Source organism: Rasamsonia emersonii (assembly GCF_000968595.1).
Source record: "Rasamsonia emersonii CBS 393.64 chromosome Unknown ctg1118621760031, whole genome shotgun sequence".
Taxonomy (NCBI): domain Eukaryota; kingdom Fungi; phylum Ascomycota; class Eurotiomycetes; order Eurotiales; family Trichocomaceae; genus Rasamsonia; species Rasamsonia emersonii.
Genome location: NW_013563256.1, coordinates 121,289 through 135,651, shown reverse-complemented (window position 1 = coordinate 135,651; position 14,363 = coordinate 121,289). Strand labels below are relative to the sequence as shown.

The 14,363-nt window shown below is 50.3% G+C and overlaps 5 protein-coding genes across 5 annotated transcripts; 1 reads left to right on the top strand and 4 right to left on the bottom strand.

Moving 5' to 3' along the window:
- Positions 1–334: 334 nt before the first annotated feature.
- On the bottom strand, positions 335–1,897 carry T310_2523 (uncharacterized protein; the record flags this gene model as incomplete). Its single annotated transcript, XM_013474615.1, has 1 exon — positions 335–1,897. The coding sequence occupies one exon, from the start codon at positions 1,895–1,897 to the stop codon at positions 335–337; it is 1,563 nt and encodes a 520-aa protein (XP_013330069.1).
- A 1,118-nt stretch (positions 1,898–3,015) lies between these two features.
- T310_2522 (Patatin-like serine hydrolase) lies at positions 3,016–4,947 on the bottom strand (the record flags this gene model as incomplete). The annotated part of the gene is made up of 4 exons (XM_013474614.1): positions 3,016–3,723; positions 3,780–4,575; positions 4,657–4,835; positions 4,867–4,947. The coding sequence occupies 4 exons, from the start codon at positions 4,945–4,947 to the stop codon at positions 3,016–3,018; spliced, it is 1,764 nt and encodes a 587-aa protein (XP_013330068.1).
- A 947-nt stretch (positions 4,948–5,894) lies between these two features.
- T310_2521 (60S ribosomal protein L9-B) lies at positions 5,895–8,611 on the bottom strand (the record flags this gene model as incomplete). Its single annotated transcript, XM_013474613.1, has 11 exons — positions 5,895–5,945; positions 6,008–6,185; positions 6,360–6,615; positions 6,708–6,906; positions 7,058–7,262; positions 7,350–7,402; positions 7,471–7,522; positions 7,608–7,659; positions 7,772–8,038; positions 8,103–8,469; positions 8,537–8,611. The coding sequence occupies 11 exons, from the start codon at positions 8,609–8,611 to the stop codon at positions 5,895–5,897; spliced, it is 1,755 nt and encodes a 584-aa protein (XP_013330067.1).
- A 317-nt stretch (positions 8,612–8,928) lies between these two features.
- On the top strand, positions 8,929–9,586 carry T310_2520 (uncharacterized protein; the record flags this gene model as incomplete). The annotated part of the gene is made up of 3 exons (XM_013474612.1): positions 8,929–9,102; positions 9,206–9,336; positions 9,565–9,586. 3 exons carry the CDS (start codon positions 8,929–8,931, stop codon positions 9,584–9,586), a joined length of 327 nt encoding a protein of 108 aa, XP_013330066.1.
- Positions 9,587–10,044: 458 nt separating this feature from the next.
- Positions 10,045–12,821, bottom strand: T310_2519 (Hydrolase, alpha/beta fold family protein; the record flags this gene model as incomplete). The annotated part of the gene is made up of 2 exons (XM_013474611.1): positions 10,045–10,886; positions 11,072–12,821. 2 exons carry the CDS (start codon positions 12,819–12,821, stop codon positions 10,045–10,047), a joined length of 2,592 nt encoding a protein of 863 aa, XP_013330065.1.
- Positions 12,822–14,363: the final 1,542 nt, after the last annotated feature.

The following is a 14,363-nucleotide window of genomic DNA, read 5'->3' as shown; positions in this document are numbered from 1 at the left end:
ATACTGAGATAGAAAGACAGATCTGATAACTATACGCAGACAGACAGTAATGATACTTGACTGAATTATGGAAGAAAAACAAGAGAAGCCTGAAACCTGGAAAAATGACATGCAAACTTTTTTTTGGTCATGAAAGCGAAATTGAAATGAAGGTGAAAAAAAAAAGGACAACTTTTGGAGATCCCTCACAGAGACAAGAAATTGCTGAGAACATCGCTGGCAGTGAAGGCATTGACGGGAAAGAGCTGTCGACATAGACAGCACAAGGCCTTGACAAGCTTAGAAGTGTGTCCTTGGCTACTGGACAGGCTGTCAACGAGATGATGTTTCTCGCTCAAAGAGTGGTGTAGCCAGAATCTCGACGGCGGATCCGGCGTGGCTTGAATACGGGTACCTCTTCATCAGGATCGCCAAATGCCCGCTGCAAGGCTCTGGTAGCTGCCTGCGCAGCTCCATAGTTGGGAACAGTGTCGTTCTTGGGATGCTGCTCTTCGATAGAATTGACCAAGCGGGTGAACCTAGTAGAAAAGTGAATCTCGTCGTCCTGCTCCTCTCCGTTGCAAGCAATACCAGGGCCGGCAGAAGAACTAGAGCTTGAAGCCTGCACGAGAGCTTTCTGGGGAGATATGGTGACAGGGGGAGAGCAAATCACACAGCCATGCTCCTTCTTGTGCCTCCGCAGCATCTCTGCAGTGTATACGGAGGCCTCACTGTCCGGCTCAGTGAATGCCTGCTGGAAATAGTCCTGGGTTTCTTTCTGGTACCGTTCCCAGCTCTCCCTGCGGATCCTATCACAATAAGCCTGGCTGGGGGCGTGCCAGGTCTGACCACGCAGGCTGTCTGTCTTTTTGGAATCACCAAAGCTGTACAGGTCGAGAGTCACCTGATCGCACCACTTCCTTCTACAGTAAACCTCCTTCGGCGGCATGTCACGAACCGCCTTCCAGGCTTGATAGGATGCGCGCTCGAGAATCTGGCGCCACTCGCTCATGTACTCGGTGATCTTGTCCTTGAATACTTCAGCATTGAACCAAGGATCCTGAGGGAGGATAAGATCCGCAAAATCGAGAATCCACTGGCAGCACTGGATGACGATGACAATCTCGAGTCCAGGATCGTCATTGTTCATCTCGATTTCACAGTAAGTAGTGACGCTGAGAGACAAGATGTCCACGATCCCGTCCTTGTTGTTGAGGCTCTTTTTCATCATGGAATACAGAACCCAGATGGAAAAGTAGTACAGAGGAACCCCTTCATGCCAAACACTCCATATGTCACTGACTTCAGGCAGCCAGTTAAATGAACGAACAAAAAATTCTTCACAGTCCAGATCGAAGCCGATGACATAGTGCACACCGTTAAATCTAGGACCGTATTCTGCAACAGGAAGAATACCAAACAACAGCTTTTGCTGAGGTCCTGTAGTCGGAAGCTGCCATCCATCGTTTGTCTTGCTCTTGACAAAATCTTGATACGTGAATGGGAAGCAGTCATACCCATCGAACAGGTACATACAGTTGCGACGGTACTTCTGATCCTTGCCTTTCTGGATCCAGCCAAGGTACAGGTTGTAATCGATCAGCCTAAACGGGTGGCTTAAATCGATGTCGTCGATGTTCTCGACGCCGAAAATGTCGTCAGCTTCGCCGTCATCCTGCTCAGATCCGGCATAATGAAAACGTTGGAGTCTAGGAGTCAGGTCTCCTTCTCCCTCAGATCCAGAATCATCATTTTCAAACTCTGGCTGTTCGAAGCTTCGGAAGCGTCTGACTCTAGGAGTCACGTCTCCGTCTCCTTCAACAAAGTCTTTTATGGTGAAATTTTCCTTGTCTGAGGAGGTCTCAGTAAACAGTTGGTCAAACGACAGGTCTTCGGAGACGTCGTCCAGCAGAGACATCTTGCCAACTTTTCTGCCTTTCTTCAACTTGAAGACAGCAGGGATGGGCTTCGATAGTATTATTTTTGAGAGAGAAGTAGCTTAGAAAGCCAACTTCAGGTGCGATTCGGTCAGCAAAGTGCTTGTCTAAGCTCAGCTTCGATTAGCCTCACTCACCGTCGAGGATCTCTCGTTCTTCGACCGGCTATTTGGGTCTTTTTTTCCTCAGAGAGGAGGTCAGCAGCCGTGTACTCGATGAAACGCGTACACAACTTCCACTGAGAAGGATGAAATGATGAAAGAAAGGCTGGTGAGAGATGGGACTAAAGGAAGGATGTGAAGGATGTGAAGGTGAAGGTGAGGAGAGAGAGAGGTGAATTTGTGTGAGAACAAAGAGAGTGCCTAACTGCCTAGCCTTAGCTCTTGGGAGGGGGTCTGGCTTTTAGCGCTGAAATTCCAGCTCTGCAGGTCCCAGAGAAAAGTTTTAAGCACTTTTTAGAACAAATCCTTCTGCTCTCTGTTCCCCTCAGTATTTTTCCTCTTAAAAAGACACTTATAGCATGGTACTAGAGTCCTACAAGGCACTGAGCCGGCCTATCTGTGAAAAGAGCAGTGAATTACATCAGGTTCCTTAGAATTTCCTAATTTGGAAGACGTGAAGCGTCAACAATAACAGGGGAGCGTATCTATAAATAATTATCAACAAGCCTATAGCCATTGGTTCCAGTGACAGTATCTTGGCGTCGACATCATCATTTCATGATGTCCTAAGGGTGACTGATCTCGGTGAGGATTTCAGGTGTGATGTGTGGTGAGAAGACGTGATGCTGCTGCTGCTGCTGCATGCCACAACGCTAGGACACCGCCCTGTGAGAGACTACCCAGAGGGATCCTTCATGCTTACTCACTCTTATGACATCTACAGCAAAATCAGATAAGGTGATCTGTCTGATGGACCCTCTGCAATGAAGGTCTCTGTGTATCACTCAGAGGGCATATACAATACTAACGTCGACATGTCAATCTGACCTTGTTTACACATCTATGGGCACACTGAAATAGATTTAGAACTTGCTCGGAAACACGTGTTTGGCATTGCCACTGCTACAGAATTTTCTCTATTACTATCTGATTGCACCCTATTCTATAGTATCGCTAACAGTACGTTTTCTAGGGACACCTTCATTGGCACTATAATGCTGGACGTTGACACTTCCACTCTGTTGGACGTCGCTAGGTCGTCGCCGATGCACAATCTGATAGCATCTGTCCAGCTCAATCTCGATCGCACAACGGACTTTCAAGGCACTAATCGCAGGCCAGACACCCCTCTCGCCTCTAAGAATCCAGTATTCCAGACCCTCTTTCGTGGGATTCTGAAAGAGTTTCGCCAGATCTTTGGCAGACAAATCCGGTATAAGTGTCAGGCTAGGCCCCGGTATGCTTTCGTCTATAAGCAATTGGCGCAAGCTTGCAGGGAGCAGACCAAGATAATCAAGCTGTTTTAATCGATGACGGATCTCCAGAACAATAAAGCGCATCAGTGGACGTGTGAGACTCCTCTGGCCAGCCTGTCGCTGATCTGGGTGAGAATCGGAGTGGAGGAATGGAATTAGGTATGGTCGAGTCTGCGAGACTATAAAGTGGTTGACATTAAACAGCTCAGCGAGGCGTGCAAGCGGTGATTCACGGCCATTGTAGTTGACTTGCCGCCACGACCGGAATGTTACATCCTGCGAGTGTGGCCAGGGGACAATTGCACCGGTCTCGTCCTTGCAGTAGATCGTTACGGGAGAATAAAGTGCTCTTGACGATGTGTTGGAAGCAAGCGCAGCAGACCATATCAACTGGAATCATCCTTGAGCATAGATACTTACAACGTAAAGGGTGGGTCAATACTCACAACATTGGGCGCGGTCAGGTAATTGAGCAGGTTGGGAAACCCTCCCTTTCCCGATGCTGCTACAGTGATGTTCAGGATTCTTTTTGACTTCTCATACGCCTCTTCAAACGTCAAATCGCCCACATTGGCTCGCACGCATTCCTCGAGCACCCTGACATCGAGAAAGTTTCCCTCTCGAATGAATCTTTTCAACCGTCTAACTATGGTCTGGAACCAGCTATCTCCTGAATCTTTATATAAAGGATCTGCGAACCGCTGTCGGTCAAAGGCAGTGAGATCAATGGCGTCACCGTTGAGAAAGTCTAAGAGCTCATCATCCGTGTGTACGCCAACAAGCGCTGCTACCAAAGCACCTGTCGCTGTTCCGGTGATGATGCGTGGCAACAGACCCCGAAGATGCAACGCCTTGACGACACCCAAGTGGCACAGACCGAAAATAGATCCTCCCTGTAACACCAGAGATGTTCTGCCGAAGGCTTGCCGTGTATCGTGCAGAAGCTCCAGCTTCGCCTGCGAAGTGAAGCCGCTCTCGTGGATCGGTGTCGTCTGCAGGGAGGTCACGTATTCGATCGACCGTGTCACTTGCGTGATGTAGTCGTCAATCAGCAGCTTGGTGCCGGCGTATGCGTGGTTGAAGAGTTTCGGGGAAGTTATATTGCCAAGGTTCCGGATCAGGCCGGACCGTAGGAGGTTCACCAGCGGGAGGATATCTTCGTTTTCCCTGGCGCTGATAATAGACTCCAGTCTTTGGAGGATGAGCCGATAGTCGTAGTCCTTGCTGGTCGGATTTTGGCGCCTGGAGAGCAGTTAGTACTGTTGTACTGTACGTACTATACCACAGCAAGACAAAAGGGGGATAAATGGATAGGATAGATACCAGACATCCGTGCCGAGCAGCTCATCGAGCTGGAAGGCAGCATCTTCCCATTCTTCAAAGGTCTCTGCTGTAGCCAAGCAGTGCAGCAGACGGTCTTTGGGAGACCTGGATCTCCACCACAAGAGCCATCTCTTATAAGTCTGAGTAAGCAAGGGCCCTTGTGTATAATAATGAATGTACTGTATGTACAGATATACAGAACCTACTCACCTCTTTCCAGAACTGCGCAACATCAAGCAACATACTCATAAAAGCAGCCAGAACTCCCCAGAGCCTAGCCCAGAACGCCATTGTTGCGTTTCTCTAGTCACGTGCAGGGATTCCTTGAGACAAATAAAATGAATACAAAGAATTGACATGTACCTAATTAAGGGAGGCCATTTGATCTGCTCCAACATGTGTAGTCATGAGTGTGAGAGGCAGCGTTGGTGAAAGGGGAACAGGTTTATGGTTAGCTTGTCTAAGTCGCTTTCACATGCATGCTTACTCCTTTTTCGCCGGATGGGGTCGCTGAGAAGTTAGGTAAGCAGTCCTTAAGAGTAGTGTTGAATATACGAATCAAAAAAAGATGAAGATAATTTCCGATTAGGTGTCAATGGATAATTAATGATAAATTACCCCCTTCTTTGAGGGGATGAGCTGTCAACACTTTGGCCAGCTAGACCCCATGGAGCAGGTAGCTTGCTACAGCTAAGTGACGACAGCCGGAGATCCGTCGGCCTTCCCCGCAATCCGGCAGGGCAACCTAGATAGGGCTTAGGACTTAGGGCTTAGGGCCGATGACACAAATCAGACCAAGAGACATGTCATAACCTCAGGAGAGACAATGCTAGCTTTGAATCTGTAGGATATCTGTGGGATGGGGCAGATACAGTTTTTGCACAGGCTGGGTTTGGAAACATTCGCTTTAGCGTTTCCAGCATTCAATCGGTTACCTTTCCACGACTAACCTGTCTGGAAGATTCCGATGAAGTTTTAGGCAGGTTGGTCCCGGCTCTTTTTACATGCCATGTTTGCTTTCCAGCAAGCCATTCCGTCACAGAAACATGTAAAAAAGGGCATAATATGAAAGGTTCCGTGGCTCATTTATATTTTTATTTCGCATCGACTCCCGAATCAAATGCTAAGTGTGCGAAATCAGAATAGAAAAGGAAAATGGTATTTCCCGGTATTCCCATTTTCTCCCTTCAGTCTACCACCCAAGCAAAACATACACCGTTTGTCGTCAATATTCTCCTTTAGTCCTGAACAACGTTGGTCCGCTCCGACACGTACAGACCGTCCAGGAACTAGTGAGTGAAGCAAATCAGTATATGGTTCAAATCCACCCAGGATGTGCCATTCTGCTCACCTTCCGGATATCCTTGTTGCGGACTCGGCAGATCTGCTGGATGTCGGCAGCACTCTGCGACACACCCTCAAGGGAGTTTCCAGAGAGCTGGAGCTCATCCTTGACGTTGGGAGAGATGGACACCTCGACACCAGGCTGGGCAGTCACGCGGCGCACGATCTTCTCACCAAGGAAGTTTCTGTGAGGTGCAGGATTCTGTCAGCGCAAGTTCTCTTCAAAGCCCCCGTGTCTCGGGTGACAGAATCGTCGGATCCACAAATATGAATGATGGATTTCCTTCTTTATTCCAACAGTCCACATCCCCAACGACCATCCAGTTCCAGGGTGACATCAAACGCGAGGTTATCCGTACCTGATCTCAACCTCATACAGACCGGTCTCCTTGTTCTTCTCAATGTTGACGTTGATGGGGAAGTGGGCGTAGACGTAGCGCATCTTGTAGAGGAAGCCCTTGGTGACACCGATGATCAGGTTGTTGATGATGGTGCGGACAGTGCGGAGGGCAGCAACACTCTTGCGGGAGCCGTGGTGCATCTGAATGGAGATGACATTCTTGGATGGGCGACCGAATGTCACGGCAATGTGGGAGAGGTCCTTGGTCAGCTTGCCTGGAAGATGACGAAAAGACACCCGGTCAGCCTCCAATCCAGCCGAGAGCAGATGGATCAATGATTGACCCATCTCTTTGGAGGTCGCATACCTCGAGGACCCTCAACGGTGACAACCCGCGAACGAATGTGAATTTTCACTATAGGAAAAAAGACACTGGTCAGCTCCTCGTCGCAATTGAACGCATTTTCCAAAGCAATCATCTTCCTAAAATGCCCATCGGCCTCTTTCCATTCATTGGTCTCCGTCCCACCCGGCGCAACATGAAACTGAGCATATATCTCTGTTCCCTTAAATTTTTAAGAGAATTTTTTTCTTTTTTCTTTTTTCCTCTGACGCCCTCTCTGACTCTTTCTGCCATAATTCTCCTTGCGCGCTCACATATCCGGGGAGGGAACGGAACCAGGGAATTGGCCGTCAGGAAATGTGGTGTTTGCTCACCATTCTCGGGGATTGGCAGCGTCTCCTCGGAGTGAATGTACCGCATCTTGCCTCTCTGAGTGGCGTGAAATTATGACCGAGGAGGAGGAGAGGAGGAGGATCGTCGTTTGTCGTCGACGTGCGGTGCGGTCGGTCGTCGATGGAAATTCGACGAGCAGAAGCCTTTGGTGGAGCGAAATTCGAGGTGCGCACGGGTTGTGCGTCGCTTAGCGCACCGTTACGGTTTAGCGCAATCTTCCCTCAAGTCACGTGATAAGAGACCAGATCTGATGCCTAAGGCTGCGAGACATACAATTCGCTCGTACTGACAAGTTGATGTTCAGAATTGTGAGACATTCTCCAATCCTATGCCGTATTATTTATTTTTCTTCAAAGACTCCAGCGTATCCTCCTCTTCGATCGATCGGTCCTACTAAGGTTCTTAGAGCAGTATGAAAGTCTGGACACAAAAACTCATACAAGTAACTATAACAATGGAGATATCTTCCCACTGAGAAGACTCAAACCCCGAGACCCTATCCAAGAATAAACCCAACCCAAACGCCTGTACCATGCATCATCTATACGGCCAATAGCCCCTCTGGATCCCCGATATACCAAAGCTGCTAAGCGCAACGGACATGGCTAATTACAAAAGGATAACTTCCTCGCTAGTCATATACTACTCTTTGTCTCCTGCCTCTGATTTCCTGGATACCTCCATGATCCGCTTACCACCTAGAGATTTGATTTTGGACGCCAATTCATCATCCCTGTCTAGTGCAGCGATATCGTCTCCACCACCGATGCTTTGTCCATTCACCATAATATTAGGGACTGTGCGACGCCCCGTACTCTCGGCCAGGAGCTGCTGAAGCCGTGGCCCCAATGGATGTTGATCGAGCTCGACAACGAAGGGTGCAGGCACAATGGAGTATTTGTCCATGAGTATCGACTTGGCTCTAGCGCTGTAGGGGCAGTAGGACTTTGAGAAGATAATTACTAGAAAAAACAAAACATTCAGCTTGCGCTCCTAAAGATAGCCAGCCTAGGAGGAACAACATACTTGGTGATCGCTTCAAGATATCATTCAGCTCTGTCTTGGCCTCGACGTCCTCCTTGCTCTCAGTGTCGGCTCCCTGCGGCCTCTTCGTCTCTGCTGCAGGCTTTTGGTCCTCCCTCTGCTTTGGAACCTGCATCTTTGTTCTTCCTGCGACGGCGATCTCTTCCATCTCCTCCGACTTGTCGTTGGATGCGGTGTCGGGATTGTCTTTGTTCACTCGTAACACCTTCTCGTCTGCGGCGACTGGAGAGTCCAGCTTCTGGATATGCGCATTCTCATTTGTCGGAGCATTCTTCGCCGCTCGGGCTCTGTCCATGGCAGCCACTGTGGATTTGTAGAACTTGTGATTCTGAATCCCTCCTGCATCGGTCTGTACGTAGCACGCTCTGTGTTAGCGATCGATTGACCGTCCCCTGGCGGTTTTCTCATAAACTCACCGTGAGATAGAGAATCACAAAGAAGACCGCCAAGGCGGCCATCAAGTATAGCCTCATGCGACGTTGCGACCGCATTGCGACTCCTCTGTTGAAGCTCTCAAGTCGGCAGTATATTTCCAATGGAGAGGAAGTCATTAACAAGTTGCGAAATAGGGGTAGATCGCGGAGAAAACAGCAGCCGCGACGATGTGGAGAGAGCGAACTGGGCTGGCTGGTTCTGCAGTATGTTTTGTAGTCTCCTGGCGCGCCGATGAAAAATCCGGGGTAACTCAGGCCACTAACTACTGCACGTAGCTCGGCGGCATTTATTATTCGTCTGCCAGAAAGCAATATGCCGAACGCATTGGTATATATTTGGCTTGGTGAATACAATGTAGTACTGGCCTGGAGAGATGACGCTGCGAAGAGCTGGTTCTGGTTATGAAAAAGGGGAGGATCCCCAGAAAAGAGGAACGATGCAGCTGCCACCCATCCAAAACAGGGTTCTAGAGTGGGTTTGCGGGCGGCGATCCATCAATCATGATCCCGCCGCGCTGGGCGACACCACTGACGAGTCCTGGTGTAGCGTACGTCACACGTGGGATGATAGTTGACAGGTAGCAGGTTATTCCAGTTATGAATTAAAATTGTCTTCTAAAAAATCGGGTTCGGAGAGGGAACTCCATACAGAACTCCCCTCCCGCTGCCGAGTTCTGGACTACGACTATCCCACACGTCCAATTGTCTGATCAGACGAGGGGATTAATGCGCCTTTGCCCATGTGGACGTCTGCAGGACGTTCAAATGGTGATACACCTTGGGTAAGCTGCGCCGCATGCATCTTGGCTTGAAACGTCTTTGAAACAAGAAAGATGCACGCATGCAAAGCTATGAAAGCCCCTGACACTTACGCAATCAGCGGTCTACATGATTAAACAAGTTCTACATGAGATTCAGCATTCTCAGGGCGTATACAAAACATGTCTTGGAGCCTTGCATTCTCTATGCCGGGCAAGCTTCAATGGATATACACTATACACTATGTACAGTACATACATGCAAAAAGGTTGAAAAAGTAGATGAATAATAATAGTGGGTCTCAGAATTCCAGCAAGACAACCAGAGTTTATGCATATACATCCATTATGTTCAGAAACATTAAAGTAGACTATAGTAATAAAAAAAATAAAAAGGAAATCCTGATCCAACCGACTTTGGCGGCTGGCTAGAACCACGTATCCAAAAGAAACCTCGTCAGAATTGAAGCAATTAGTCAACAAGGAATATATAAGAACGCTGTGAAAGAGGAAAGACAATAAAAACATACGAAATAAGGAACGAACGGCCGGATGAAAATGAAACAATCCCATTTTGTCGTGTCCTCGATGGAAAATCCAGTCAACGCCTCGCACACCAAATTCCGGTTCCGATAATCAATGATTGTTCATGGCATTGTACAGGCCATAGCGTTTTCGTGCCAGTAAACGAGTCGTATGTCATGGCTGAAATCAAGGATAACAGGGTGAAAGTTATACCATGATACCAGAGCGTGATGCGAGACCCGAGCGCGATGCATGATGCGTGATGGTCGCGCGGCGACCTCGTCTCCCCTGGACCACTGTCGTCCAGTCCACCCATTCCTGGGCGATTTCGCTCAGCACATTGCTCATGACAACGGCCGATGCCATTAAGCCATGGCCTTCACCCTCGAGGACGCGAACTTCACACCTCCGCATCGTCCTGCCTAGCCACCGGACATTGTCCACCGGAACGCGCGTGTCTCGGCTCCCATGGTGGATAACGACTTCTCGGTTAATATCAACGTAACGGAAACCAATCGTTTGTCGGCGCTCAAGGCAGACCAGCAGGTCCACAGCTGGGTTGGCATTTGTTGTTGCCAGCTCCCAGATCCGGTACGTCAGTCTGGTGTCATATTCAGACTGGCGTTCTCGATTTTGCGCAGCCAGGGCAGCCGCGTTATTACCGGAACCTGGAGTGGTCGACTGGTTACTGTTCGAACCAGTCGCATCTTGCGCGGCTCCCCGGTCCTGCCCTTGTTGATTATCACCAGACGATGTTTCTGCGACTGTGGTAGCTGGGGTCTCCCTGCCAATGCTCTTCCGTTTACTCCTTCGAGGAGACTTAGGTAGACTAGTCGTCAGACTGCTGCTGGTGGCGTTCATAAAGCTCGAGTTCGCGACCTTCAGAATTGGTGTCGGAAGCGCGCGGAGGATTCTCTGTGAATAAGGAACAGCGTTGTTCGGAAGAGGCTCCTTGTGTGTCCCAAGACTCGACATCTGGGAGGGTGGGATCCAAGGAGCCAATAGATGGATGCGGCCTCGAATATGTTGTGGGATTCGAAGCGCTGTCGCTAAAGCATATATAGCTCCAGCGGAATGAGCTAGGATTGAAAACTTGGTGATTTTGAGGTGGTTACAGACGATGGCAACGTCATCTACCGCGGGGTTAGAAACCTAGCACAGCATGCGGCTTATCCCTCAGAAGCCTAAAAAACAAAAAGAGTTAAAAAGAAAAGAAAAAAAAAAGGATGCTTACCAGGCCAAGTGAGAGGGGTGCAGGTCCCGTCTTCGCAGGGATCACTCTCCCCGACTCCAGGACGGTCAAGTGTGACCAGCCGCAATTTGAGACTGCGAGCCAGTTCATCGTAGAAGGCCATAAGATATCTCGTCAGACCCATGCCCAGGCAACAGAAGACGACATGCCCTTTTGGATCCCCCACTTCAGAGAACGCTATCATGCGACCTGAACGCGGGTGGGGCACCTTCTGGGTCAGTCTGGGCGAGGATACGTACGCTTCTACGGCTAGATCGATGGAATCGGCGCTGGACGGTCGCTCCTCGACAGTCGAGTGGCGGACTGGAGACAAGGGACCGGACGGAGAACGTTTATGATGCTTTGAACCAAGAGGACTGAGAGGAGGATCTGCTTTATCAAGCGACTGTCGCTTCTTTTCTTTTTCCTTTTCTCTTGTTCTGCGTGTCTGGACGGCCGGAGAAGGCGCGCTCTCCTCCTGCAGATCACCGCTGGACGGATCGATGTCCTTAGAAAAAGCTTCACCACCCCGGGACCTGCGACGAGGCGGCGGTTCAGTCGAGGATCGAGAAATCCGTTGCTGGGATTCAGACGTGGCTTGCTTTGGCATGGCAGAAGTGTCTTGGCCGTTCTCCATTCCCGTCTTAATCCTTTGCTGCTGCTCCTTGACCTCTTGAATCCGCTTTGTCGTCTGCTCCGTCTCGTTCTTCGCCTCGGCAATATCGGCATCAACCTTGAGGTCCTTGCTGCCTGTCGAAGAGTATCGGCCATGACGCGCCGACCGGCGTTTCTTGTTCGAATTGCTACTGTAACTATGCCGTAAGGACGAGTCCCGTGCAGGAATAAACCGACCGCTACCAATGCCCCCCGGACTAGGGAGCGGCGTAGTTGGAGATGTAGCCTCTCCTTTGCTTGGAGATTCCTCCACAGTGTCCGAATTACCGCCCTCTTCGGCCACGTCTGCCATAGAATGTCGAGAACGCAGACTAGTTCGGCTTCGAGCCACCCCCGACTTCACGCCATCATCTTGGGTGGGAGTCTTCCGTGTCCGGTCAGTTTCTTTGTCTTGGACGAATTCACGCGATGCTTTCCTGAGCAGTCCTAGCTGGCCCTTGAGACTCTTTCGACCTCCAGAGCTGGAAGACGCGATACTGGCCGTCCGCGAGGGTCGAGGACCAGGTTCCGCCGAGATGACCCCAAATCCAGAGTATTCATCGTACGGCGCTCGCGATGAAGCATAGGAACCCCTCGAGGTGGGTCTTAACGATGAGGAATCCCGCCCGAAGCTAGACTTGGCTCGCGGAGAAGAAGGAGCAGGCGCCGGAGCCATGCGAACGACAGGGGCAATAGCGGCATCATCCGGGTGCAAGAATGAACTGTTGATGGACTCTGCAGGGGTCTTATAAGCGCCATAATCCATACCAAACCCATGCTCAGTGGAGGACTTGCCATCCAATCGGCCTCCAAATTCGGATTGAGGATTTGGAGAGGGCGGCGCCGTGTGGGATCCGATATGGGGAATATTGTCAAAATGGGTCTGGGCGGGGGTTGAGATGCTCGAGAGAGACGAGATCAAAGAAGATATGACTTCGGGAGACGCGGGAGGCAGAGGCGGAGGGTTTGCAGATCGCTGACGCGGTACACTAGTCGAGCGAGACGGAAGCGATTTGCGACGCCGTCGAGAGGTATTGGCATCCTGCGCAGCAGGAGCGCGACGGGAATCTGAACGGGAGGAACGCTCAGGTTGGTCCATGGTGTCTGTCGGCAGCAGAAACTATTTGCGCCTCCTGATAGGGGCAAGACAAAGAAAGGTAGATGGATCTAAGTTAGAATTGACGACTGTGCAAACGCATGATCTCCATGACATGACTCGGCTGGAAGACGCAGTTCAATCGTTTCGCCTCGAGTGCCGCTTCTTCGAGCCCCCTTTTTGCAGTTCTTTGTGATTTCACTGGCGTGCTTGCCGGCCGCGGGTCATCAGGGGGGTACCGCAGGGATACGGAAAACGGAAAGGGGATGCAGAAGAGAGGAATTATTGATTCAAGCGAACAAAGAAAGCTGAAGGAGTGATGGCGATGATCCGTGAAGAAAGGGGTCCCAGGTCCTCGAAGGACCACTACCCAGGCGTGAAACCAAAGGAACGAAAGGCAATACTGGTAATGTCAGAAGACTGCATATGCATATGGAGAATCGGAGATGATCCAAACGCCCAAGGAAGCGCGGGACGGGCCCAAGCACAGTCTCCGTCGCTAGGAAATTAACTGCCTATTCCATTGAGGAACGAGGGTTCGATGATTGCATGATCGCGCCCGCCGGGAGGACGACGGACGAGCCGGCGCCCAGTCAGCAACGCGCATTGCCTGGCGCGCGTCCGAGCTCGATCCACCGGCCCAGTCTGCCGGAGGAAAAGGAGAGGGGCAGTTGGCCTTGACCACTTTACAGAGTATGTCACTAGCCGCGGTCCATTGGGTTGGTCACTCGACATGCATCAGAGATCGGGGATGCAGGCAGCCCATCCCTGGCGCGCGACGCAAGGTTGGCAGCTGCCGCGGGATGTCTATCAGTGGGAGTTCTGTCGACAGCGGGCTGGCTAGCGGTGTGGATGGACCGGAATCAGCCTAACTGCCTGCCAAGGGCTTTCCTATGATAGACTTGAATCGTTCGAGGCGATTAGAAAGTCTCCATTGTGTGGTTAGTCAGCCGTTAACCGGGTTCACCTAGATTAGGTAGGCCCATCCCGGAGGGGCTCCTCCCCCTGGCAGCACACAGCAGACTGAGAAGGCACCAGGTCCATACTCCGTACCTATCAGGCAGGAAGTCAGGACTGAGGTCGTGCCTACTCTGTAGAGTAATCAAATGATCAAGGATCCCCATACTCTATCCACACAGGCTCGCAGCCCTATTAAGCTCATTAGGTTGCGTGCATGCAGGCATGCGATGCTACTCCTGCCCAAATCCATTAGTACTGCAGATCCACAGCCAATGTAGCAGCTTTTCCCCTTTAGAACAGCCAACTTTTTCTTGCTTCTTCATACTGCCGCTTAGGTATTCTGCACGTTGCCCAGCCAAGGTCACGCGGAGGAGCAGCAAGCAAGGACCTTCTGTATAATTCATGGAGAAGACCACCGCAGAGATAATATTTCCCTTACTTCGATATATCAAACAATTATTGTTTGATCTCTATCAGATAAGCATGATGTGTGGCGATCTTCATCATCTAAGCAATAAGCCAGCAGCTGCGCTATGTGGGAAAAACATTCTCCAAATTTATTAACAGCTACATGGATAGCATTAT